The 27,788-nt window shown below is 49.0% G+C and overlaps 1 protein-coding gene across 2 annotated transcripts in view; it reads right to left on the bottom strand.

Annotated features, from left to right (window-relative positions):
- LOC144369095 (mitotic spindle assembly checkpoint protein MAD1-like) overlaps positions 1-27,788 on the bottom strand; it is a 270,352-nt gene that overhangs the window by 193,649 nt on the left and 48,915 nt on the right. For both annotated transcript variants that reach the window (XM_078028153.1, XM_078028154.1), the window contains exon 5: positions 21,953-22,039. In XM_078028153.1, coding sequence (XP_077884279.1) covers positions 21,953-22,039 — 87 coding nt within the window. The remainder of the gene's footprint in view (positions 1-21,952; positions 22,040-27,788) is intronic.

The following is a 27,788-nucleotide window of genomic DNA, read 5'->3' as shown; positions in this document are numbered from 1 at the left end:
AGTTCCACAGGGCATCAGGCCAGCTCTCCAAACCTAGAACCCTTCCATTCTCTAACAGCCTCCCCCAAGAATTCTTCAGAGGTCAGTGAGTGAGTAGACTGGGGAGTCTGGAACTAAGAAGCGACTCCAGAGGCAGTTCTGTCTTGTGATCCGGATGTCTTCAAAAAGAGACCTGTGTCCCACCAACTGATGACTCCCTCTCTGAAACGCCACATGTGTTTCCAAACACACCCATGTGTCTGATGGCTCCTCCTGAACCTGGAGCTACTGACAGGAGAGGAGGACAGCAGCTCCCTTTGGGTCCTCACAACCAGCCAAGCACTTGTGGACATGCATCATAGTAGACACTCAGGCAAGGGGTATTTCTAGAATTCTCCTCAGATAACCTAGACCAAAGACTTAGAAACAGACAAGAGTTCCCAGGTCTGGCAACTCACAAGCCCCTCACAGCTCTAGCCCTTTATGAGAGGCTATATTAAAATGGTTTAAACACAATAAAATCTGTTAAATTTATAGCAAGAAAATATGGAAAGGCAGTAAAATTAGCAGAGCATAGAAATGAGAGGATACTAAACATCCCTGGCGCTCCAACAGAAGCGGACAAAAAGGGTACTAAATGGAAGGAATGAGGAATTTAAATAAATTTAAAATTCATAGTGCCACTTCCTCCTCCCTACTGAGCTGACCCCTGGAGACAGTTGTCCAGGCACAGCCACATTCTTGCTGAGGTTCCAAGTGTTCCCACAAATGTGCCACCCAGAGACTGGTCTGAACCTCCCTGCCTGCACAGCTAGGCTGCAGGCTGGGGAACTGTAGGGCCTCTTGGATACCCTCCTGTGCCGCCCATCTCCTTAAAGGCCCCAGGTGGTGCCCTTCACCCTAGCACTAGTGGCATCATGGGGCCAGGAATGCGGCAAAGACAGCTCCTCACCTCAGTACCTCGGGCCACAAAACAAATCTGCTTCCCCTGAGAAGGCACTGGCATTCACAGAAGCCAGCACTGCCACCCACACGGCCCAGGGACCCGCAGGTCGAAGGTCCTGGTCAGGATGGTCACTGTGTCTAGAGCAATTCTGGGGAAGAGTCTGCCCGTGCCGATGAGTGTCAGCATCAGAACCAACCACGCGACCCCTGGCGCTCAGCACAGCCTTCTCACTCCTCATGATGCCAGGGGAGTCTCACAGATAGGAGAAAGGACATATGGGCATCTGTTGCAAGAATCTGACCCCTGGGTAGCTCTTTCTCTAGCTCTGTCTTACCTGGAAACTGGTTAATTTTGTTTTACATTAGTAAACATTATTATTTAGAGAAATTTTAGGGTTACGAAACAACTGAATAGGAATTGGGGTCCCCTTCACCTCTAGCTGCTTTCCTCCAGTATCAACACCTTGCCTTAGTGGCCTATATTTATTACAGATAGGGAGCCAAAACAGATATACTGTTACTAACTAACGTCCCAGCAACAGCTTACACTGGGGTTCACCTTGTGTTATATACTCTATGGGCTTGGGCAAGTGTATAAAACATGCATCCACCATTAGAGTACACAGAGTAGTTTTGCTGCCCTAAAAATCCTCTGTGCTCCCCTCATTCACCCTTCCTTCCCTTCAACCTGACAACCACTGATCTTTTCCTGTCTCCACAGTTCTGCTTTTCCCAGACTGCCGCACAGTGGGGACCACACAGTGGGGACCACACAGTGGATGGCCTTTTCAGATTCTCTTCTTTACTTAGCAATATGCATTTAAAACTCCTCCATGTCTTTTCATGGCTTGATGGCTCATTTCCTTTTAGCACTGAACAATGTTCCATTATCTGGGTGTGCCACAGTTTATTTATCCATTCACCTACTGAAGGACATCTTGATTGCATCCAGGTTTTGGCAGTTATGAATAAAGCTACTATAAGCACTCGGGTGCCAGCTTGTATATGGACATAAGTTTTCAACTGATTTGAATAAATTCCATAGGGTGCAACTGCTGAATCATATAAATGATGTTTAGTTTTGTTTAAAAAAAAAAATGGCCACTGTCTTCCAAAGCTCTATTCCCACCAATAAAATGTTCCTGTTTATTTACATCCTTCCCAGCATTTGGTTTGGTCAGTGTTCTGGATTTTAGCCATTTTAATCACCATACAGTGGTATCTCATTTTAATCTGCAATGTCCTGATGACATGTGATGCTCAGAGTCTTTTCATGTGCTTATTTACCATCTGTGTATTTTCTTTGGTGAGGTGTCTATTCAGATCTTTCACCCATTGTTTAGCTAGATTTCTGGTTAAGAGTTCTTCATGTAGTTTAGCTAATGTTCCTTTATAAGACATATCTTTTGCAAATATTCTCTCCCAGCTTGTGACTTTTCTTTTTATTCTCTTAACAATGCCTTCTGCAGAGCAGAAATTTTTAGTTTTGATGAAGTCTAGCTTATCAATTATTTGTTTCATGGATGGTGCCTCTGGTGTTGTATATTAAAAATCATCCTCAGGGCTGAGGTTGTAGCTCAGTGGTAGAGCGCTTGCCTTGCACATGTGAGGCACTGGGTTCGATCCTCAGCACCACATAAAGATAAGTGAATAAAATAATGGTATTGTGACCACCTACAAATACATACACACACACACACACACACACACATATAACATCATCACCAAATAGCCAGATTTCCTCCCGTTACCTTCTAGAAGTTTTAGAGTTTTGTGTTTCACATTTAAGTCTTTGATCCATTTTGAGCTAGCTTCTGTGAAAGGTGGAAGGTCTATGCCTAGGTTTTCTTCCTGTGGTGTCCAGTTGTTCCAACACCATATGTTAAAAGGACTGCTCTTTCTCTGAGTTGCCTTTGCTCTGCTGCCAAAGTTGACTGTACTAGCGAGGGGTCTATTTCTGGGCTCTCTAACCTGTTCTGGTTTGTTCTTTCACCAGTACAAACACTGGCTCCATGCCCAGTCTTGCAGTCGGATAGTGTCAATCCTCCAGCCTCATTCTTCTTCAGGGACATGTGGCCCATTCTGAGCCTCCTGCTTGCCACACAAGCTTTAGAGTCTCTCACAAAATAACTCACTGGGATTTGGAATCTATAGATCAACTTGTGAAGAACTGATGGCTTCACAGTATTTAATCTTCCCTTGCAAAACATAAAATTCTCTCCAACTACTTAGATCTTTGACTTATTTTCATCAGAGTTTTTAAGTTCTCCTCATATAGACCTTGTATGTATTTGTATCCAGTGTGTCTGGTGCTAACGCACATGGTATTGTTTCTCATATCAAACCCCAATAGCTCCTGCTGGCATCCAGGAAAGCAGCAGACCTGTGCGCGTCAGCCCCACGTGTGACAGCCTGGATCGCTATGCTGCAATCTGAAGCACTTGTTAGTTGCATGAAGTTTGGTGATTGTTGTTGATTCTCTGGGGTTCTCTGCATAGACAATCATGTCACCTGTGAACAATGACAGTTTTATGTCTTCCTTCCCAACCTCACACCTTTTACTTCCTTTTCCTGTCTTACTATATTAGCTGGGACTTCCAGTGAGCTACAGAACTGGAGTGGTGAGAGGGGACATCCTTGCCTTGTTCCTGAACTTGATGATGATGACTTTAATTTCTTATTTGATTCTAAGATGGAAATATTTGAAAAGCAGTAGGAAATTTGCTTCTCTACCACAACAACAAAAAAAATCTGCCATGTAAGCAGTGCCAGTCACCTCTAAGACGGTGTGCATTCTGCAGCTCTAGAGAAGACTAACCTATGACTCACAGATGGCCCCACTGTGCCCCAGAGAGCACCTGAGGCTACCCAAGTCCTGGACTCCACAGAAATCGGAGGGGGTGACCCTCACATCCGGGAGCCTGGCCCACTGCTCCCCTGGAATAAGATCTTCTAAAGAAAAGCCACCCTGTTCCTATAGACTGAGCCACCCACCTCCAGCCACCCAGGCACTGCCTTATGGGCCTTTTCTCCTGGACAGCAGAAGTGCCTTCTCAGAAAAGCCAGGGGGGTCATCTTCCAGATGCCAAAAGACTGGTGACCTTGAATTCCAGATGGAGGGACACCACAAAATCCCTTCTAACTCAGGTCAGAAGTTTAAATAGGCACATCAGAGAAAAGTGTGATCTGCCTTAGGTGTGAGGGACAGTGGCCCTCCCTTTGGCAGTCGTCAGTCCACATGAGGACAAAGCTAAGCACTACCAAAGTGGGAGGGTCATTTGATGGCATGGGTACTGGGTCAGCCACCTGCACATCCGTAGGAGGCCAGAATTTCTTAACAGCCTTCAACAAGGCAGACCACCACGGCAAACCGGGTGTGGACAATCCCCTGCCTTCCCTTCAAGCAAACTCTGAGGAAAGGTACAAAAATATAAAACAAGGGCATTTTTTTTTCTCTGAACCTTGAAGCATTTTAAGAAAACACATTTCTCAAAACAGTGAATATTCTCAAGTAATAAATTGTTTTTAATGAAGTTATAAACTTAACAAATATTATTATAAGTGTTTTATTTTTATTTCTAAAAACGGTAAATGTTGTTGATGTGACCCCCACAAATAAAGCCTCTTTGTTTTCAATAACTGTTTAGCGTCAAGGCCCTGAGGCCAACACAGCAACACCGGTGAAGGGGAATGAGGGTGTCTATGGGCTCAGGGTCCATACTGCGTCTTCACCCACCAACTCACTCTGAAGAGGACCCGTATGCACTCCTTACAAAGAGGAAGGTCACAGAGTCCTGGCTCTGGACCCCAAACATCCTCATGGCATTGCCTCATGTAATCCTCCAGCAAGTAAGTGGGACCTGCGAAGCTCTGAATTCTGGAAAGCGCAGTCAAGAAGAGGACCCACAAGTCTACCTCTCCAGTCCCCAACGAGTCCTCTTGCCTACCCTCCCAAGCAAAGGCCACCCTCTGGTGACAGTCATGCTCTCTACTCCAGCTGGAGCCTCGTTCCCTGCCCCTGCAGTGATGTGCACACAGACAGCTGGCACTCACTAGCGCATGGGCCAAAGTCACAGTCATGGCTACATCAATGCCACTTTTTCTACTGACTGCTCGACTGTGTTTCTTGGCCCCAGTATTTTAAACAGGCCATAAAAACTGTTCTCATGACCCAAAGAAGTGACCCATCACTAAGCAAGCTTGAAAAAGCACCACCTGTAAGAGGCAACGTGAAGAGGGCGAGTACAGGCTTAGGAAATAGACAGCCCTGCATTTGGACACCAGCAGGAAGCAGCCCCATGACATTGGGGAGACCACTGTGGAACGAGAGGCTTGCTATCTGGCCCATAGAACTAGTGCAAGGACCCCAGTATGGTCATGTATGAGCTGCTGATACCCTGGGGGACCTAATAAACATGTGCTCCTATTCTTTCTCCAGTTTCACAACAGGATCCAGAGACCCCCTTGAAGTACTTGGCACCAACAGGAGCCCTGTGCCAGTCCTGACACTGCCCTCACATCTAGTCCACCCACAGACAGACAAACAGGCAGGCCCTGAGCAGGGATACGGGAATGGGAGGCCACAAGACAAGCACTGAGCGGAGGGGCTGGGTCCAACTCTATCAGCCCATCATGTCCCACCTCTAACGCCTCCCAGGGTTGATGCCACAAGACTGGTTTTATGCTTTCCCAAATAAAGAAGGAAAGCTTACTTAACTGCATGACAACATCAGAGAATGGCCACTTACACTCATACACTGAGAATCAATACAAGTGTTTTCCTGGGCTTGTTCATGGAAAGAGCTACCAGCGGTGAGCATCACAGCTGAGGAGGAAGCTCTCTGGCTCAGGATTTATGAAGCTCAGTTACCAGGGAACTTGACCAAGGCTCACAAGAGGCACTAACTACTGGTGGATAATGCCCTTGGCACCATAGTACTGTGCAAATGTAAGAAGACCCAGGGCATCCACACCCTCAAGTCACCCCAGAAACTGCTCTGGCCTGTGCTTCCAGGGTACCACTGCTCAAGGCAAGCCAGGCAAGCAGTGCATGAGGGCAGCCACCCGAGGCCATGATGACCACAGTTATGATGCCAGCTGTCCTTTAAGTTTCTTTGTGTCAGATACTGTTGCTGGTTCCTGATCACAGAGCAACAGGAGACCTATGTGACACAGCTGAGAGCCCAGGACCACACCCCATGCTGTGCTCTAACCCCAGGCCACAGTACCCAGAAGCTTGAGGCTGAGATCAATGCGCAGAGCAACCAAAGATGCAGTAGCTGTCATGGGACCGGGCAGAAACACACCACAGCTTAATTTTTTTTTTTTAAAGTTTTACAGTCAGTCAGAAGGGGCTGAGTTTTGCACAAGTTCCAAAAAAGGGGACATCTCCTCCCCAGGGGAAAGCACTCTTCCCCTCAGGCACACTGGACAAGTCTGTCCTATTGCACAGTCTCTGTCCAGACCCCACGCTACCTGACATTTCTAGCGACCAGGCACATACTGACTGCAAAGCCCAGCCACAGATGTGTGTGCGGGCAGATCCTAAGCACATGGGACAAGAGAAGGAGGCTCCAGCAAGCAGAGGGTGAAAAAAAAAAGATTTTACTGACAAAACTGAAGGAAAGAACATCACATGGAGGGGACATAGACACATAAAGTCTGTAGCATGAGATCGGGAAGGTCTTGTCCATAGCTAGTCTTCTGGCACGGCAGCTGTGCAGCTGGCCCTACCTCCACTCCAAAAAACCCACCCTAGTCACTGATCCAGCTGAATGCCAACTACTGATGTGACCCATACCTCCTACAGAGCCGCTCTTAACCTTCAAAGAAACCAACAGAGGCTGGGATGAAACCTTTGTTGCACGCAGGGAAACTAAGGCCAAGAGAGACAAGTGGGATCCAGAGCCAGCCTGGGACCAGTGGCAAGGACTACACACCTGCTCCTCTGGTAACAACAGCTGCTATTCCCTGAGCACTACTTGGTGCCAGCAGCCTCCACGACCCTCCCTTCCTCAACAGGCTTGACCTGGTTTTCCAGATGAAGCAGCAGCAAAGTGTCCAGAAGCACTTCTCATCTCAGGTTCCACATTCAGAAAGAAGCCCTAGAGCCCAGTCATGGCAGGCCCAGCCCCCGGACTCTCAAAGTCAACACTGCAGTACAGAAGGAACCAAGCAGCAGGGGAAGAACGATCTGGCTTAGCCTATCTGCTGGAGAGCATGGTCAGTGCTATGCAGATCGAGAGAGGACCAGGAGCCACATCCAAACAGGATCTCAAGAAGAAAGGTTCCAGGAACCTGGAGCATGCAGCACCTCTAAAGACAGCTGATTTCTCCCACATGATGGCCCTAGCCTGCGAACCACCACAGCAGCACCCCACCCCATAATGTGCCTGCCTCTGACCCACCCTGCTCCAGCCTCAGCTCCAGACATCCTGGGTCACAAGGGACAATCTTGCCTCCAGGCAGAGGTCTGCATCCAAGGCTGCCAAGCAGGGTGAGCTGCCTGTCCCAGGCCCAGCACGGAGGCACTCCTTCTATCTTTGACCAGCATGGCTGCCTCCTCTTGCTCTGGCCCACTGGGGTCCCGGCCCTGGGAGGTCAGATTCCCGAGAACCCTACGAGCCAGGTAAGGAAGCATGCCTGCACATCCAGGCAGGATGGAAAGGGGTGCTGTAGGACAAGCCAGTACCAGGTTCTCTGCTCAGAGGATGTGACAGCAGCTTGGAAGCCAGTGTTTATCCCCCTAGTGTACCAGACACCTAGTGCCTGGAGGAAGCCAACTCCCTATCCCCACCCTAGCACTGTAGGCCACATGAGACAAAAACCAGCAGCACTTACTAGCTTCTGGTGGTGAGAAGGTAACACTGCTCCATGGGGGTCCTTCAAGAGCCCAGCACTGTGCCCTATATTCCAATGGTCCCCAAAGACACAGCAAACCTATCTTATGGTTATAACTGCAGCTGAAAGAGCTGAAGACAATTTCAAAAACAGACTACACAGCTTGATTTTTCACTTTGCACGTAGTGCTTCTTGCTGCAGCTTCTTTAAATTTTTAACACAGACAAACTTACCTTTTTGTTTTCTATGGCCTCCAAGGTGTTGTGGGTTAATATTTGAGACAACAAAAAATAACTTCATGTTTAAAAAATAAATAAAATCAGTCTAGAGATCAGGGAAAATCTGCATTCCAGGTCTGATTACATCCATGATGTAGGTGGAGTCTCTTCCCTGTGCTTTGGTCTGTCCTCTGGGTTCTCTGAGGACTCTTCTGGTTTGACATCCATTGCTCAAACTCTAAAGCACCTACCTCTTGCCATGCTCCACCCACCAGCCAGGAGACCGCAACATGTTTCTGCAGGTTCAAGGCCTCTCAGCTTCTGTCCTGAGGTACCTAGTCACTCCCTGACTTGTGCTTGACCCACACAAGATCCAAGCTGGAGGCAATCCACAAATGTCAAGCTCCTCACCTGGCAAACACCAAAGGGCAAGGCTCGGTTGGCACCCAGAGATAATACTAGCAGCTGCTTGAGAAGCCCCAGCCTGTCCTGACCCATGGCCCTCAGAAGGATGCTGCAGGGAGAGGGGAGCAGGTTCCTCTCCCTTCTAAAAAAGAGGATCATGGCATGGAGGCTGCCTGATCTTTCAAAGCCCCAGCTGGTGGCAGCAGAGCAAGGGGGGTCTGTAGCCAGTGCAGGGACAACTGGTGACTGAAGCACCTCTAACAACAACCACCAGGAGGAGAAAGGAAGTGTTGGCATCACCACTTTCAAAATGATAAGCTTTATCTGCCTTGGACTTTTTTGTCCAAAAGAAGGGAAAGGGGTGGCATGGGCAACTCCTATCCCTAAGTCCAAGCAGGGGGCAAGGTCCACACCAGGAGAAGCCCTGAGGCTTGACAAGTCTTAGAGCCCAGCTGCAGGTGGGGAACATTGGGGGCACCACCAGCCTCTGCACTTGAGCAGGGCAGGACACAATGGCTCCCAGGATAATTTTCTATGGCAACTGCGACAGAACTAACCACTTTGAAAGTGACTGCGCTATGGGATGAATTTTTTCCAGTGCTTGAATAAAAGGGGGAGTTTCACATTTTATCCACTTCCACATCCCTTAACAATAAGAACTTATTTAAAAAGCCATGAATATGTAAATGCCATTTTAAATATGGAAATGCAAAACATGCAAAGCAACAGTCTGAGTGTGAAATATTAATGGCATTTTGCCTTGCCAAGGAGACAGAACAGGAGCTGGCTGAGGTGGCAGGCTCAGGAACCCTGGCCACCTCTGCTCCCAGGACGACAGAGAGTGGAACCCACCCAGTCACAGGAGGGCAGTGCCCCTGCCCTGAAAAGAAGCACGTGCATCCACCCATCATACACAGGGCCCAACCCCAGCCCACAGCTGACCTCCACCCCTACGGAGGCCAACCCAGGATAAGCCTCGACCTCACAGCTCATCCAAACAGACCCCATCCCCAGTGCCAAACCACCGGTAGGGCTTGTCCATGGGCCAGGCCACATGGACATGAATCCCGCCAAGGGTGTTGATGAGCCTACATTTTGCTCTGGAGCCTGGGATTAGCTTGACTCTCTCTTAGATGGGACCTGGGCTTGATCTCACGCTTAGAAACAGACAGCTACAGGCTGTAACAGGAAGACAACTCAGATAGAACCTATGACGAAGTCAAGGAGAGGCTTGCCACTATACAGGGTCACAGCCCCTCCTACCTAAAGAGTAGGCAACATAAGCCCCAGGTCCATGTTGCCCCCACCCTGCACTTGACTAGCACTGACCAAGAAAGCACTAGAGGACCAAGAAGGCACAGCACAGGATGGCAGTGAGAATAATCCCAGGGAGGCCCGTAAGACAGAGGTCCACTCACCTCGAGGACTTTCTGCTCCCTCCAATTGACAAAATGTAGAGGCTTGATACCAACCCCCTTGCTGGGAGGCCATGGAAAGAGGCTCTTGCTGGGAGAGAACAGAAGTAGCTTCGAATGCTGCAGGCACCATCTCACGTCCAATCTGAGCACTGCAAGCAGGTGCCAGCACTCTTCCAAACTGCTCCACATTGAGGCCTAAGGAAGGTCCACCTCCGCCACACAGCCAGCTACTGGGATAGTGCTACTGGGCTCTCTTTTCTTGCCAAAAGCCTTCAGCAAGAAGAGAGGGGCTAGAGAATCAAGAGGACAGGCAGACTACAGTGACAGGCCAGGAACCGAGGGTGTGCAGCACCTTGCAGTCTGGATGTTGGGAGGCAGCAGCCCTGCCACAGCCACCAGGTGGGACCACACGGGTGTGGCTGCTCCTCATGTTCCCTTGAGCAATGCAGCCATGGGACACTCAATATGCTAAGGAGACAATATAAATGTGTGTGATGCAAGACAGCAGGCATGGGGACAGTCGGTCACTGGGTCTGTCCTACAGCAGAGGAAACCAACCAGAAAAGATGACTCTCCCAAGGGTGTACTGAGACTGACAAAAGCTGCATCACTGAGTTCCTGAAGGAGGCCAGGTGCCGTGCTCAATGGCCACACTCTAACCCCATCCTGGGAAAGACAGGGCCTGCAGGGCCCTCACCTGAGTCCCAAACCTGGCTAGTTCATCAGGCTGGGCACCACTAAGCCCGAGCTGCATTCTGCACTCGAGGCCGCCACTGGTCCCAGAGCAATCTGACCTGGGAAGCTAACACTGCCACACGGAGCAAGCAAATCAGTCACTGTCCAGGTAGCTCCTGGGAGACAGGCCTAGCATCAGTCAGCCCAGGTGCAAAATAGACTAGGCAAATACAGCCCTGGTCTTACCTACTGCAGCGCCAATGACAAGGGCCAGGAAAGGAGCAGGACAGAGAAGGATCACACAGGTCTCCACTGCCTGCTGGAGCTCCCTCAGCTTCCTAGGAGGGGATCACAGAGTCTACTACCAGGAAGTGGGCAGCACCAGAGCCCAAGCCTCACTCCCAGGAGTGGCCCTCACATCTTTACACAACCTGGGCCTCCAAGCCTGACTGCACCCCAGGAACTGGCAGTTCTAGAAGACCCTAGCTAAAGCTAACAGCAGTAGGTGCTTCCCCATAAGACAGCCAACTCAGAACCATCAGATGTCACATGAGCTTTGGCACTGCACGAGGCGAGACCAGGGCCAAGTCGCCCAGTTGCTATCTTCACCTCTGATGCTACTTTCTATTTTGTTTCATGTCTTCCCCCCAAAATTCCAAGAGGCCAAGTGGACAGCAAAGCCCTTACGAAACAGGACACTGGGCCCTTCCTCTTGGGCACAGCCACAGACCAGAGCAGAAGCAGTTTCCCAGGTGCATCTGAGGGGAAATGAGACAACTCGTCACCAAAGCACAAAGTAAAGCAGGAAAGCACATTCTCAAGCAGGACACCACGCTAGTAGTTCTAACCATTCACCAGCCACCAGAGGAACAAACAGGCTGGAGCAAACAGGCAGTGGGTAGCTGAGAGCTGAGAGATGCTACAAAAAGGAAAGGAGCCACAGAGGCCAGTGCAGGCCAGCCACAGGAGACACAAGGTGCCAACCCACAAACAACCTCAGCTGCTGACCAGAACAGGCCATCCAGCAGCTGGGAGGAGGAAGAGTGGGCAAAGCAGGAGGAGGAGAGTGGATGACCCCACAGCCCACAGCCACTTTAACAAGGTCGGCCATACAGGAACCCAAAGGGTCACCCTCACTCTCATAGAGCTATGGGACCCCTGGGAGAAGAGTAGATGTTCATTTAGTCACCCAACAAATCTCTCTTGGGCATGGATTAGGCACAGGGGCCCAGTGAGCACAGTGCTGCACACCCCGAGTTCCCATTCTAACTGGGAAAATACACACACGGGTCTCCAACAAGCTAATGCCTGAGCAGAGACCCCCAAGAAAGTGAGCCAGGGCAGAAGCCCCAAGGCAGGGACAGGGTCAGCACACTCTAGACCAATATAACTACAGACAGAATCAGAAAGGCTGAAGGGACCAGCAGGTGAGGGCAGAGGTCACAGTGCCATGAAGAATCAGAGGATGTGTCATGGCTGTCGGCCTAGGGAGTGAGAGGGGGATGACCTATGAGCCCCCTTGCTGCTGCTGCTGCTGCTGCTGCTGCTGCTGCTGCTATTGCAGGACCCTCTGCTGAGCACAGAGCAGCTCAGGAGGAGGCCACCAGAAGCTGACAAAGGGCTGCAGGGCAGGTAGTGTACCCCTCCACCAACAGAACCCAAATGACTTCCTGATGGCTTGGGTGGGGATGGGAGAAAGGCCAGAATAGTCAAGGAAGGGACAAAGTTCAAGGCCCATACGTCAGGAAGAACAGTCAGACCATTCACTTTTGTCATCTCAATGGCTCACTCTGCACTGAATATGGACCATGGGCCAGGACTACATTCTCACCAGAGTCACAGTGAGTAAGATGACTCAGGAATGGCCCTAGTCCAAGGGAGGCAAGTTAGACAAACATAAAAGGAAGGCAAACTTAATTACATAACATACATTCTAATGAAAAGTGTCGTCTAGATGAGATCTGCAAAGGTCACAGAGGAAATAAAAAGCTAAGAGCTAAAGAGCGTAAGTATAATTAGGGGAGACAGGTTGGGAAGGCAGAGTCAAGGTGGGGCACGTGTCCAGAGAGTAAGGAGAGCAGTGTGGAAGAAATGGGGAATGAGAGGGGTCGGCAGTGCCAGGAGGTAGTGTGCCCACGCAGAACCTGTGCTCCCCACTAAGAGCCCTGGGAGCCAGAGAAGGGCTTAGTTGTGGGGATAACACACCTTGACTTTTAAAGGGTCCCTCAGGGGCTGGGGATGTGGCTCAAGCGGTAGCGCGCTCGCCTGGCATGCCTGCGGCCCGGGTTCGATCCTCAGCACCACATACCAACAAAGATGCTGTGTCCGCCGAGAACTAAAAGATAAATATTAAAAATTCTCTCTCTCTCCTCTCACTCTCTCAAAAAAATAAAAATAAAGGTTCCCTCAGACAGTTACATGGAAAGTAAGTGGTAGAGAGGGCAAATATAGAAAACAGAGTCACAGATTCTTGTCATTCCAAAGAAAAGTGGTGACAGAAGCCTAGCGTACATTCTTCAGGAGCATGTGCTTCATTCTCCAGGAGCATGTGCTTCCACGAGACGGAGAACCCATGAACCCCAGGAAGGATGGGATGCCAGTGGCCTGAGGGGACCTGGCTATCAGTGCCAACAGAGGGAACCATGGGCCCCAGACCTGGAAAGATTAAATGCTGGAGGCCTGTGGGGACTGGACCATCAGGGCAGACACCAGGGATAGGGTGCCAGGGGCCTGTGGTGACTGGGCCACTATAGATAAAGGTAGCAACATAGAAACCAAGGGTGTGGGATAGCATCTCTCTGGGGCAGGAGCATAAGTCAATGACTCTTCCTTCATTCAGAAGCAACTGAGCAGGGGCCAGCCTGTGCTAAGTATCAAAAATACAAAAGGGATCATATTCCCAGCACCTGCACTGAAGCAACAGGAGAGAGAGCCAGCCAGGCTTAATCTCCAGACTCCAGGAGGCGCCTGGCAACAGTCAGCACAGGGATGGCTATCAGCACGCCAAGTCACAGGTGGAGAGAAAGCCCCGTCTGCTGAGTCATTTCCTTGCCACATCCTGGAGAGGGGAGGTGTAGGCTTCTTGGGTGGTCCTCCCTGGGTTCACAGCAGGTCTCTGGCTCAATAGTTGGGACTCAAGACCAGCATCTCATGTAAGAGCTTGGCCTGGCACCATCAAGAACTGGTACAGAGCCCATGGGGAGCAAGTACCACTGTGTCTCTAAAACAGGTATGGTTGGGGGGCAGGGGAGTATCTTTGAGGACACATGAAAACAACCCGTCAGAGACAAGCTAGCCTAACACCTTCTGCAGAAGTCAATTTACATTAAGTGCTATCAAAAGCCAAATGGACACCATGAAGGCCTCTTGTCTATGTCCTTGACGATCCAAGGTGCTAGCCTGTGCCAAGACAGAAACTGGTTTGATGAGCATGAGACCTGGCAGGCAGCAGCTGTGGGAGGCACTCCAGGCCACGACATCACTGACTCTGTTCTCACCCACCATATCTCCCAAAGGAAATCCTACCCTCCCCACCTGATATGTACCCATCACCCAACCTGACACTGCTGCTGGCCACACACATTGATGTACCTTGTTGCCTGTGCCACCCACTGGGTACTCCCAGTTCTATACCCCAAACACTCGGTTCCTCAAACACTGAATACAGCAAAAGACTACCATAGCAACCAGCCAACAGCTTGCCTGCTGCACCAAGCCCCAGGCTGTATCCTGTAGAGGGAACTTCACCCTCACAACCCCACCAGAGCCACCCTCACCATCGCCATTCTGAGAGGCAGGGAAAGGCTGATTAAATTGTCCAAGGACAAAGTGCTAAGATTCGAACACAGGCAGCCCATGTGTGGAGTCAGTGGGAACTGCTCACCATCACCGCAGGTACAACGTGACCCCCACTCAATGCTCAGAGCATGCAGCCCAGCACTCTGAATCTCATGTGCCTATCACTGGCTTTGCTGACTCTGAACAGCTTGAGAGCATCATAACTCATGGAGACATCGACTGACAAAGGTGACATGGTCTCATTAAACTACAAGACAGTTTAAAAGGATGGCTTAACTACTTTGAACAAAGAATAGTTGAAGAGCCATATTAAGAATTATGGCTGCGGCTAGGGATGTGGCTCAAGCGGTAGCGTGCTCTTCTGGCATGGGTGCGGCCGGGTTCAATCCTCAGCACCACATACAAAGATGTTGTGTCTGCCGAAAACTAAAATGTAAATAAAATATTTAAAAAAAAAAAGATTTGGGGCTGGGGACATGGCTCAAGCAGTAGCACGCTCGCCTGGCATGCGTGCGGCCCGGGTTCGATCCTCAGCACCACATACCAACAAAGATGTTGTGAACTAAGAAATGAATAAAAAATTCTCTCTCTCTCTCTCTCTCTCTCTCTAAAAAAAAAAAAAAAAGAATTATGGCTATAAGCCGGGCACGCCTATAATCCTAGCTACTCAAGAGGCTGAGGCAGGAGGATCGCAAATTCAAGACTAGCCTTGGTGACTCAGTAAGAGCCTATCTCAAATAAAAATAAAAAGGACTGGAGATGTATCTCAGCAATAGAGCTCTGGGAATTCTATTTCCAGTAAGTACCACTGGGTGGGGCAGGGGGGAACAGTATTATGACTATGATGACCTTAACTTACTCTCAGGAGGCAACACAGAAACCAGTGCCTAGTCAGGTAGTCTGCGATGTGGAGGGGATGACAACCTTCCACTGATTTACTCTAGTCTCTCTGCTACATAAGAACACATCTCCTCCACATGCTGCCTGGGCCCAGGCCCCAGGGAGGGGCAGGGAGGTGGCCCCAGGGGAAGGTGGCCCCAAAGCAAGTATACCAGCTCAGCCCATCCCAGGATCAGGAGGCTCTATGGACACCAAGGAGGGACAGCAATAGAGGTGCTTCCAGCCTAGTCACCCTGGTAACTACAATTAAAGGCTCTTCTACAGAGGCAGAAAGACATGAACTTCCAAACTGCAGCCATCCCAGTGAGTGCAAGTCTGGGGCAGAGCAGGCAATACTTGATGGCTGATGGGACAAAGGCTCTTGAGCCCCAAGTGCCTGACCCAGCTAGCTGGAGTGGCCAAAACAGATAGGCAGGTACCAGCTCCCTGTGTCCACCATCCTCGGTTGCTTCTCTCCACTTGGCCTTAGAGCCAGCTCTGCCTTAAATCAGAATTGAGGAAGGTGACCAAGGCTTCAGCCCAGCTGGACAACACTGAGTGCACAGGATTCATCACCCCAGGCCCCAGTGAGGTAGAGAAACAAGTCACAAGGGCCTGGATGGTACATGCCAGGTGCTGTTCAGGAACCTGGGCAGCCTATCTGAACAGTGTTCAGGAACCTGGGTCCCACCCTCAAGTAAAAAGGGTCTGGATGGTATATGGGTGCTGCTCAGGGACCTGAGACATGAGCTCTGGAGAAAACGGGCTTGTGTTCAAGTCTTGTCTCCACTACTTCCTAGCACATCAACCTAACATTCAAGTGTCACATCTGCAAGCCGGGGTTTATCAATGTGACTGCTCCAGAGCTGTCTTTAAGGTTCAAGTCAGATGCTGCACGGGAAGCACTTGGCACAGACTTCGTTCAGGCAAATGCCATCGATACTGATTGCTCTCATAATCACCCTCGTCATCATCATGATTACAGAAAGGAAGCAGAACCGTGGACTGTGGCAGGCCCTGAGAGGCCCTGTTCCCTCCACCACCCCTCTTCAAACCGTAACCGTCATTTCTAGGAAAGGAGAGAACCCCCAAGTAGCAAGATCCCTAGAATTCCTGCACAAATTTCCCAATCTTAGTGGTTCAACATTCTCCAGAGCACAGCAACCTGTCACCCTTCAGGGTCTGAACAATGACTAGCATGGCCACAGTCAGCCTCCTGCTCGCCAGCAGAGCCAGGGGGTATGTAGTCAGGTCTGGGCCCCTGGGACCCCTGGACACTAGCAAGCCCCAGCAAGGGCAGAGGGTGCTCCAGGATAGCCCTTGGGGAGCTCTGTGCAAGGACAGTAAGCAGAGGATGCATCCAGACCTGACCACTCATTCTAAATGACTCACCTGTCCCCAGCCCCATAACTAGGAAGGATGTTATCAGACTCCAAGAACCAAAACCAAGACAAGGATAGCAAAAAGAGCAAGGCTCCTTCACTATAATCAGATTCCACCCAAAGAGGAAGAGGGTTCTGAGACAGGCCCTGGAGACCCATTCACATCCATGATTGAGGGCCCCTGAGCAACGTGTCCAAAGATGGAGAAGAAAAGAAAAACAGAGTGGGCCTGGACTGGTGGTTCATGACAGGACTCACATGGAAATGAACACTCAGATCTCCTTAAAGCACTTCCTACTGCCAGAGCACAAAAGCCTTATGAGGTGTGTATGAACATGTTGCCCTTGCTCTGCAGAGTAAGAATCTACCTCAACCCCTGGCTGCACAGCCAGCCAAAGGACCTTTCTTTGCCACATGATCACTGACAGCCATGAGGCACCAGGTACACAGCCCTCAGAACAGCCCTACAGACAGACACTCCCTTTTGAGATAAGGAAGTGCACCGGAGTAAATCCACATCTACTCAAAGAAGCACCTTCCCACCTCCTGCCATGTAGAAGGACTCATAAAGCTTCCTGTCCCTTCAATGGCAGACATGATCAAAAGGAAGCACAAGCCCCACCATCAAGCTTTCCAGACCCCAGCTCTGTGGACTCAGAACACTAAGAGACAGAATTCCACGGTGGTGCACACCTGCAATCCCAGAAGTCAACAGGCTAAAGCAGGAGGACTGCAAGTTCAAGGCCAGCATGGGCAACTTAGGGAAACCCTCTCTCTAAATAAAAAATAAAAAAGGACTGGGGGTGTAACTCAGTGGCAGCAAACAGAAGCCCTAGGTTATATGCCCATCACCACAAAAAAAAATAGTAATAATGATTTCAGTCCAGTGTAGAGTTCAGAATCGTGCTGTACCAGTACAGCAGCCAGAAGCCACATGTGGCTCAATGCTAGAAATACTTTCTCATTCCTAGCTGGCTGGCGGCCAGCAGGTGGCTCTGGGGTACAACATCATTTGATCTTCCCTCAGCATCCATTAGTGCAGGATGTTCAATGTCCCTACACCTCATTCATACAGAGCTCAGGTCAGAGCCATGCTTAGTGGCCGACCCTACTCAGAATTCTTCCTGCTGGGAGAGTCACAGCTCTGCCCGGAAACAGGCCAAAGTCTATTACATAACTACCGAGAGGCCAATAGAAGCCTGAACTACCGCAGCACAGTGAAACCTCAGGTAGGAGAGGGACCTGGAGGACCCGCTGACTCACTCTCTGATTTCCAGCTTCGCAGTGACAGACACCACGTTACTGAGACAGCACACACAGGAAGTAGCAGTCTTCTGTCAGATCGGCAAAGGAGGAAAACTAAGACACCCAGGTGAGTGCTGCTCAGGAATGAAGGGTTTCTGCTGCTCTTGGCAGAGCAACGCATGGGGTGATGCGCAACATTTGTCTTCTGAAGGCCAAGCTCCTGGAGATCTGCATGCCACCAACTGTCCCACTGCAGGAATTCATCATAAAGAATTAAGGACCATGCTACAAAAGTCTATGACAGGGCTAGGATTGTAGCTCAGGGATAGAGCACTTGCCTAGCATATGGGAGGCACTGGATTCAATCCCCAGCACCAAATATAAATAAATAAAATAAAGATACTGTGTCCATCTAAAACTAAAAAAAATAAATAAATATATTTTTTAAAAAGTCTATGACAGCAGCATTTAAAATCCAGAAAGGGGGCAGATAAGGAGGAAGAAGAAAAACACCCAGCAGTGGGCCCGTGAAGTACAGGGTAGCCACAAAATGGCATATTAAAAAGCTACTAAAATGAGAGGAATAAATGTTCAATTCACAAGGAGGACACAATCGATGGCTTGGTGGTAAGAGTGGGTAAGAACACCTGCATGACGACGGGAGCCCAGGCCACTGGTCTGCACAGCCATGGGAAGCATGTGGACACAATCACACCCCATGACACTGTAGTCTCAGGTGGACCATGTGTCGGCTCTGCAATGACTACACATCACGCAAGGAGACAAAGCACACCCCAAAAAGCCCTTTCCAGAACCTATGACCACCTGCTGGGCACTTGCCTGGCATCTGTCTGACTCTACCACATTACCTCCTTCTCACCATCTGAATTTTTATCAAATTGCCTTTAAGAGATCCATGGAAACATACCAGTCTTACAAGGTCTCCATAAATACAATGGACACCTTCCACCTAAGGCTAACACAGTCAGCTCAGAACATGAGGGCAGAGGCCAAAGCTGGAGGAATCCATCTCAACAACCAAGGCCAGTGCCACCCTGCCACCTTTGCTTTATGATCTGTGAATAAACAAAAAGGCAGGACCTCTCAGCCCCAGTACACAAGTCTCAGCATGTAGGGTCTCAGTTCTATCTCTTGAGTACCAGAGGTCCCAGGTCACCCCCATGGGGAACTGTCCACCCCCATCAGAGTGGCAGCCTCAACACCTGATGGCTACCCACATCCTTCTCCCCATCCATCCCAACAGCATGGTTCTTGGCACACAGATCAAGCCAGGCAACAAGGTGCTCGCCAGCCCCATTCATAGCTAACACTGGGCTAGGGGCCATATCACATGTCCCACGTGAAGCCGCAGCATAAAAGGCCAACCCACAAAAATAAGTCAATCCTCAAAAAACATTCCAAGCAAGGCTGGGACAGCTGTGGGGCCTCATGTCCCTTCCCTGAAACACCACCACAAAGGCAACACAGCACTCACTCTACAGATAAGCATGGAGCACTGGGCACTTCCACAGGGTGCCCTGAGGCTCACATCTCCACAGGGTGCACTGACTCTCAGAGGAACTTAGGGCACCTCCTGGGAGGTGGACAGTGGGCCAGAAGTCTGCAGACCACCTACCTATGGCACAAGCTGCTTCCTGAGACACAGACACCATCCCAAACTGATCGAAAAGAAAATCCCCATTCACATCCACAGACAGAGGTGGTGTTGTGCTATATGCAGATGCCTCCCCACCTTTCATGGCTCTCTGGGTAGATACGTGAACTTGTGGCTACTGGTCAAAGTAGAAAAGTGCCTCATGGCTGGCAGGAGAAGGATGCCAGTGAGTGCCCTTCCCTTAACAGTCCATTCTGTTTCGTGGAGTGAAATGAAGAAGATGGAAGAGCAAAGTGTTAAAGCTTTAATTCCAAATCACTTTTCATGCCTGTTTCATCTGACAGTGGCTTTGAAAGCAAAAGGCAATCTTTATCATTTGAGCTTTTTAAAGTAATTGATGTTATTATGTCCAACATAACCAAATGCTTCTAAAAGCTGATTTTCAAAGTGACATCAGTCCCCAAAATAAGAAACCCTTCCTTCTGGCTACTAATAAATTATTAAAACACATCTGCACAGGAGGACAAGACTGAGGTTTAATAATCAATGGTGAAGAGGCTAGGTCCAGGCTCTCCTCACAGACTCACCTGCCAAGCAGTCAGTCCACCAGGACACCCAGGCCTCACACCATGGTCACTGCTGCAACTTCTCCCTGTGGCTCTGCTCAAGGCAGGAGCCCAGTCCCATGTGGTTTTACACCCGCTAGATGTAAGCACAAACCAGACAACTCCTAGCTCATGGTGGAACTCCATCTTTTCTATCACTGACTGGTCTAGGACAGGCACACAGCCCAGTTTTGGCCAGTGAGGGGCATCTGCTGGATAGCAGTCCTAGAAAGATTTCCTTGTTCCAAAAAGACCCAAGAAAGAGGCCTCACCTTTCTGTCTCCTGACACCCAAACCTGGGCAGGAACTTCAAGGCCATAAGAGAAACCAGCCTGACCAGACAGCTGGCAAACAAACGGACCATAAAAAGCAGCGCAACCCGTTATTCTGGCCTTTGACTCAGTTTCTGGCAAAACTCTTGGGATCTTTCTAAAACTCTTGGGATTTTCTGGGTGGCAGGAAGTCCTTTCTTAGTAAGGATTTGGGTTTCTACTAATAAGGTGACTAGGACAGGCCCCTACTTAACTAGGATGGGGATGAGCACAGAAAGACCAGTGATTAGAGCTGAGAACTCTCAGCCCCACTCACCAGCCTGGAGAGGAGGACTAAAAACTGGGTTGAGGAAACTCTTAAACAGCAAGATTCGGGAGCTTCTAGGTTGGTGACCACAGAAGGGGCACAGCTGGTGAAAGCAAGGAAGCTCAGCACCTGACTCCTGCCCCATGCACCCTCCCATGTGGCTCTGCCTGAGCTGGATCAGGATAGTAAATAAGGCACTTTCCTGAGCTCTAGCAAGCCACTGGAATAAGTCAGACTCTATGTATGTATAATATGTCAAAATGCATTCTACTGTCATGTATATCTAAAAAGAACAAAGAAAAAAAAAACTAAAGAGGGGATCATGGAGCTCCCTGAATTTGTAATTGGACAGAGTAGGTAACCTGGGAACTAGATAAAAGGACTGGCATCTGCATAAACCTGCAAACTCTAAGAAATGTTGAAACTGAACTGAATCATAAGACACTGAGGTGGTGTCAAGACTGGAAAAGCAGAAAAGAACACAAATTTGGTGTCAGGAGGAAAAAACCCAACACCAGGCCCTGGGATGAGGTCCTGTAGCCACCCATCTCTGGGCCTCCTTTGGGGCTAAGAAAGAATGTGCTCGATGCTCAAGCCAGTTGGCCGAGATTTTTGTCACTTACAAAGGCCTCAGATGGTTGGCATACTCTGTAGGTCTTCCATGAGGGCACAAGTCTACACACTTGCATCCCCAGGGGCCAGGTTTCTACACTATGACAAGGTCATTCCAAGCCCACACACTGTTAGAAAGATGAGAATAGTCCTGATCCAAGCAGGGACCCCCAAGTCAAAAAGCCAAGCCACCAGGAAACCAGAGGTACATGTTGTCAGAACAGTCACAGTACCCCAAGTGGAGTCACACTACCATACTATGGGAACTTGGAGCTTCCAATCCCCCACCATCTCAAACTAAAAGCCACCCGAAAATGCCACATCTCACATGTGGTTTGAGTTATTCCCCAGGACTTCTCAGAGCAGCGGTATTAGGGTTAGAGCATAGCAGAAGGTCTTCAGGTTACACATGTACTGTCCTCAGAAAGGATCAAGGTAGTTGTCAGGACCCCTTGGCAAGTTCTCATGAGGGCTGTCATAGAAGGAGCACACCCAATGCTCTTCCTGGTTTCTTGTGTGGCAAAGTGCTCCCCCATTACACATATGCCCTACCACCCATGAGGTCCCCACCAGAGCCAAGCCAGGCCTTTCGATCTCCAAAATTATAAGCATACCTCTTTCTCTAAAAAGTACCCAGCCTCAGGTACACTGCTATAGCAATGAAAATGGACTACTTTAACCAGTGAGACAGGAGAGCACCCCTCTGCCTAAGCCCAAGTGCCCAGAACACATGCATCCCCACAGACACCTGGTCTACCTGCTGGCAATGGCACTGTTCTTCTCCTTCAGGGCAAGTTCTCGCTGTTGCAGCTCAACAACAAATCTGGAGAGGTCCTCTGGAGTCCTGAGGGATAAAGAACACACATTCAGTTCCATCTGTCCCCAGAAGTGGGCCTAATTCCACATCTGGAATAGAGGTCCAAAACCATGCCATTTAGAGACCAGGATGAGTAGTCTATCATGTGACCCATGAGTGAGGCAGAGAGCACTAACCACAGCCCGAGTCCAGCCACAGCCCACCACCAGCCATGCAATAGCAGCAGGCTACCTTCATAAGCCTTGGCTTTATTTCACCTATAAAAACAGGGTGACACATAATGGTGTCACCATGCCAAGGAAATGATATTCACAAAGTGCTGCCCAGTTCCTGGCATGGAAATGATGCACAACAGCTCCTATCTTTGCTTTTCCTCCAAAACAGCTGCATGCACACAGAGTTAAGAGTAGTAATGAGGGGCTGGGGACATGGCTCAAGTAGTAGCGCACTCACCTGGCATGTATAAGGCACTGGGTTTGATCCTTCAGCACCACAGAAAAATAAAATAAAGGGGCTGGGATTATGGCTCAGCGGTACAGTGTTCGCCTAACACGGGCGGACCCGGGTTCGATCCTCAACACCATATAAAAATAAAGGCATTGTGTTGTATCCATAAAAAAATAAATAAAAATAAAATAAAGATATTGTGTCACCTAAAGCTAAAAAAAAAAATAAATATTTTTAAAAAATAGAGCAAGAGTAGTAATGGCACAGCCCCACACGCGTGCTACTGCATGATTCTCAGAACTATTCCAGATTCACTATCCCAGTGGATGCAAAGCAGTCCTATTCTTTATGTTTCCATATTTCAATGAGGAAATGGAAATTCAGAGATGCCATCTGGCTTTCCACAGTCCACTTGGTCCATGAGCTTAAACTCAAGGTGAGCCACATCTTCTGACTAGTACACAGAAGAACATATCCCAGAACTCTTGGTAGCTTTACGAGTAGCATGACACACATGTGGAGTGCACAGCAAGAGCTCCCAACATGGCATGGTAGGTGGCACACAAGCCCAAGGCCAAGGACACATCTTGCTTTCCTCTCCACCCACCACAGCAAGCACAGGGCTTATGGGGCCATGTGGTATGAGCCAACCCATGGCTCTGTCCCCCAAAGTGTCCCTCCACCTCACTAAGTGGATATGAAGAGCCCCTGCAGGGATCATGGAGGCCATTACTCTGGCTACAGCAAAGCAGCTGTCCATGCAAGGAAGAACCTGCAACAAGCTACAAGGAGAGTGCTGCTGGCCACCCTCCACAGCAGTGGCCTTTCTTACTGCCATTTCTCAGGCCAACACTGAAGACACTATATAGGGGGAGACACTCACCCTGGGCCACAGAGTATCTGGGGTCCCCATGGGCAGGGCCCTAGCAGTGCAAGGTACAAGTAAGCCACCCTCACCATGGTTTAGACACTCAGGACTGAACTCTGTCCTCCTGAAGTTCCTATGCAGAAGCCCTATTCCCACAGTATGGGATTTGGAGATGGGACCTTGGGGAGGTGATAAGGGTTAGGTGAGGTCAGAACAGTGAGGGCCTCACACTGGGGTCAGCATCCTGATAGACACACCAAGAGACTGCTCAGTCTCTCTCTCCTGGCCATGCAAGGACACAGCACAGGCAGCAATCTGCAAGGTGGGAAGGGCCCTCACCAGAGGCGGAACACCAGCCTCCAGAACAACAGGAATAAACTCCTGCTCCGAGCCCCATCTGTGAATTTGTCACAGCAGCCCAGCCACATTGAGAGGCTGCTCCGGCAGAAGACACACCCAAGTGGGCCAGTAGCACAGACACTCAGGAAATGGCTCAGGCCCAGCGTGACTCCATCTAGACACCCAATCCACAAGCACAACTTCATGTTTCTAAGTACACAGAAAATAAGTAAGATGTATGGAACACCCTTAGAGAGCTTCACCCCAAGTTTATCTGGAGTTTACTTCCATGTCAAGCAGGGCCTAGTGATCGAGGCTGAGGGGTCTTTAACTTCATGCGCCTCTGTGAACTACTTACAATGAGAATTCATGTACTACACGTATGAGTACAAACAAAAAACAAAGGAAAAGCCACAGCAGGCTCAGAAGGTGAGGAAAGACGCCAGAAGCTCCCAGGCTGGGGAGCAGGGAGCCTGGCCAATAGGGGGTGCCAAGTGCACACTGCTCAGCCCAGCAGAAGCCCAGACAGGGGCGCAGAGAAAAGGGCACACAGAAAAGAAGGGAGACAAACCATGAGAAGCCCTGGATTCAGAACAAGCTCAGGGCTGGGAGAAGAGAGCGAAGAACTTGGCCTCCTGTCGCCTGTCCTGAGCTCCACGTAAGAAGGTGAGTCCACGTTGAGCTGTGGATCATGGAGGATTTCTGCACAGTCACAGCCGTCATGCATCTCAAACCAAAGACCAGGGGCCCACACACCTCCAACTGGCAGGAAGAGTGTTTATTTTCTGGAAGCCTCCTGACCTGTGTGTGGTTAAAGCTACTCAGAGATGCTTACCCAGGGCGCTCCAGGGATTAGCTAAGTGCTTGTAACTAGAAGGAGTCACGCCAAGTGCCATTATGGCCTAAAAATAACACCGACAGTCCATTCTGAAACTTGCACTTCACAACTACAAAGTGGGAGGCATTTGAGGCCTCGGGAGCCTCCGACACAGAGATGACAAGAAAGTGACAGTTCCAACTGCAGCCCAGGCTGTGACACCTGCTGCGGAAAACTCTAGTTTCAGCTGCGAAGCCTTTCACATCCTAACGGGGGCTTTCAGGGAAAAAGTCTTTTTGTTCCATCTGCAGCTGAATTTTGATGCAAACTCACCTGTGTGCAGAATAGAAGAGGGCTGGGGGATCATGCCCACTGCTCTACCCCTGAGGCAAAGGCAGTTGCAGCCACAGCTATTTTGGGGTCCTATAGCAGATGCCACAGCACTTTTGGAAGCCTAAGTGCCAGTTCCCCCAAGTCTGATAGACACCAGATCCAAAGGATACCGAAGCCTAAAGTGAATCAAGCACCAACAGCCACAAAACCAAATGAGAAGCCTTGAGCTTTCTCCCGAGGTGTTATTATTATATATTTTTTCCAAAAAATAGGAACCCGCAGGGCATAACCACCATATTGCTGGGGCTGGGCTTCAGCCAGGGCCCAAACAGAAAGGAGGGAACACAACACAAACAAGATAGGCTTTTTGTTTTTGCAAAAAGGATGCCAAAACAGGAATGAACGGAAAATATTAGACAGCAAATACTTTTGCTAAAAATCAAGGAAATGGCAAGAACTGAGGGCTGCGAACCCCTGCAGGCAGCCCAGACTTTTCTCAATAATATAACATAACTGCTTGGGAAAAGGGATGCAGGTCACCCCGATCTGACATTGATGTGGCTGATATGGGGTGCCCAGGACTGAGGAGAGGAACTACTGCTTTCCTGGGGAGGAGAGACTAACTCTAAGCAGTGCGGTGGCTTCACCCTGGGCCATCTCTGGCAGAGCCACCTTCAGGGGCTGTGGTCACTGCCTCCCTGAGTAGGAGGCCCCAGTCTGGTGTTGAGGTCATAGCTACCCAGACTTCAGGAGACTCAACAAAGGGCATTAGCCCACCTCACCCTTTGAGTACAGGGTTGCTCTGTAACATCCAGGCCTTGATAGACAAGGCCACTGACAAATCTTCCAGAGCACCCATTTCCCTCCAGCACAGAAGGTCACTCCAGCCCTGTGGACGGTTCAGAGCTTGTTGCTCTCTCAGGCACAGTGGCCTGCCATGCCTCCCTCCAGGCCCATCCAAGATCAAAGGCCCCCAGCAACAAAGGCTGGAAGGCCCTCCCTCACACCTCAAAAGGATTTTCAAATGGAAACAAAATCACATCAACTATCTGAGAAGGAGGGAGCGGCAAGCTGCTGCTTCTCAGACTTGCTGCCTTCCAAAGCCAACAGCACGGTCACACTCGGCCTCAGGACCTTCATGTCCCTTTTCCAGAATACTTTCCCCTAGATACCCACACACCCCACTCCTTCATCCACCTCTAGGTCACAGGACACCAAGTTTTCAGCTGGATCTCCCAAGCATCCTATCTGAAACTCTGGACCCCACCCCCCAGCTTCTCCCTGCATCCCTTCCGCAGCCCACCACCATCAGATACCCACTCTGCCTGTCAGGTTATCATCATTCTCCCTCAATTACAATGAAAGCTCCCTAAAAGAAGAGACAGTTTACATTTTGTTTGTTTTTTTTCACTGGCGCAATCACAGGCTTCCAGAAACGTATGTGAAATGAAGGAAAAATCATGATACCTTTCCAGAGCAATACCATGCAGCTCAGCTCTGAGAAGTGAGAACTCGGACCACTGGATTCTAAGTCCAGGGTTACTGATTAAATAAACTTCACCCACCCATACAACAGTATCTGTGTAAAATCAAAAGAATGCAGAATCTTTCTACATATTAAAATGAAAGATCTCCAAAATGCACTGCTAAATAAAAACACAAAAAAACAGAATGTAAGTGTTCTATGCTGTCATTTGTATGAAAGAAAAAATACACATTGTTGTAACTGAATTATACTCGAGGATGAAGAAGAAATAACAATGGCTTCCAGCAGAAGAGGACAAGAATGGCCTGAGAGATTTACCTCTAGATACCTTTAAAATGTATAAAATATTTTGTGCTAAGGAAACATATAAAAGCTATTCAATAAATAATTTCTCAAAGCTCAGCACTGTAATCTTGTACTGCAGAATCAGGTGCTAAATGAAAATTTTGTAAAAAGAAAACAAATTATTCCCACAGCAAATTAATGCATAGAAATCTAACTATGACCATTTACAACAAAACAATGATATCATTTCTTAAAAATGTTCAGCTGTGTATAGGTAATACCATAAACAGGACAATGATGTATTAGTGAAAGGCCTCCTACCTAAAATAATTAAGCCTGGCAACTGATCCCAAAAGGTGCTTGGTTAAGAGGGGAATAGAATGATACATGTGTTTCAAACATCTTAACTTAAAACATAAAAATACACAAGTATTCCCTATGCTACAAATGTCTTCTTCAAATACAGGTCAACTAGAGCTTTACCTTATATTTTTGCATAAAGCACACACACAACAAGTAACTCATGACTTTTAGGTTGGTTCCTTTGAAGTGGACACCTATAGTCTTCCTAGATTTTACAACTTTTCCTCTTAGTCTTTCATAGTCAATTTGTCTGATTCAACATCAATGTTTCAAGAATTTGTCTTTAAGACTTTGCAAAGGATCCACCTTCAAATTCAAAGAAATAAGACTTCTGTTACACTGAAGCAGCCTTCACAAAGTATGTAATGACAATAGCAATGGCCACCCTAAAACAGATGCCAGTGTGGTGGTGGGTGGAGGCCACACCTCTTGCCCCTAGCTTGAGTGTAGGCACATAGATGACTACCTGGGGCCTTTGAAGACAGACTTTTCCATATGAAATACATTTCAAACTTTTAAAAAGTTAAGAATGGGGCCAAGCACAGTGGCATACACCTGTAATTCCAGCAGCTTGGGAGGCTGAGGCAGGAGGATCATGAGCTCAAAGCCAGCCTCAGCAAAAGCAAGGTTCTAAGCAACTCAGCAAGACCCTGTCTCTAAATAAAATACAAAATAGGGCTGGAGATGTGGCTCAATGGTTGACTGCCCAAGTTCAATCCTTAGTACCAAAAAACACAAAAGAAAAAGAAAAATTAAGAATGACTCACTGGTATGAGAATTATGGTGCTGCAGGATCTATCTGAATTTTCCAGAATTGAGAACAGAGTATATTGGTGAG

The sequence above is a fragment of the Ictidomys tridecemlineatus genome, chromosome 12 (assembly GCF_052094955.1).
Source record: "Ictidomys tridecemlineatus isolate mIctTri1 chromosome 12, mIctTri1.hap1, whole genome shotgun sequence".
NCBI classification, from domain to species: Eukaryota; Metazoa; Chordata; class Mammalia; order Rodentia; family Sciuridae; genus Ictidomys; species Ictidomys tridecemlineatus.
The sequence above is the reverse complement of the archived record's forward strand: the minus strand, read 5'-3'. Positions and strand labels throughout refer to the sequence as shown.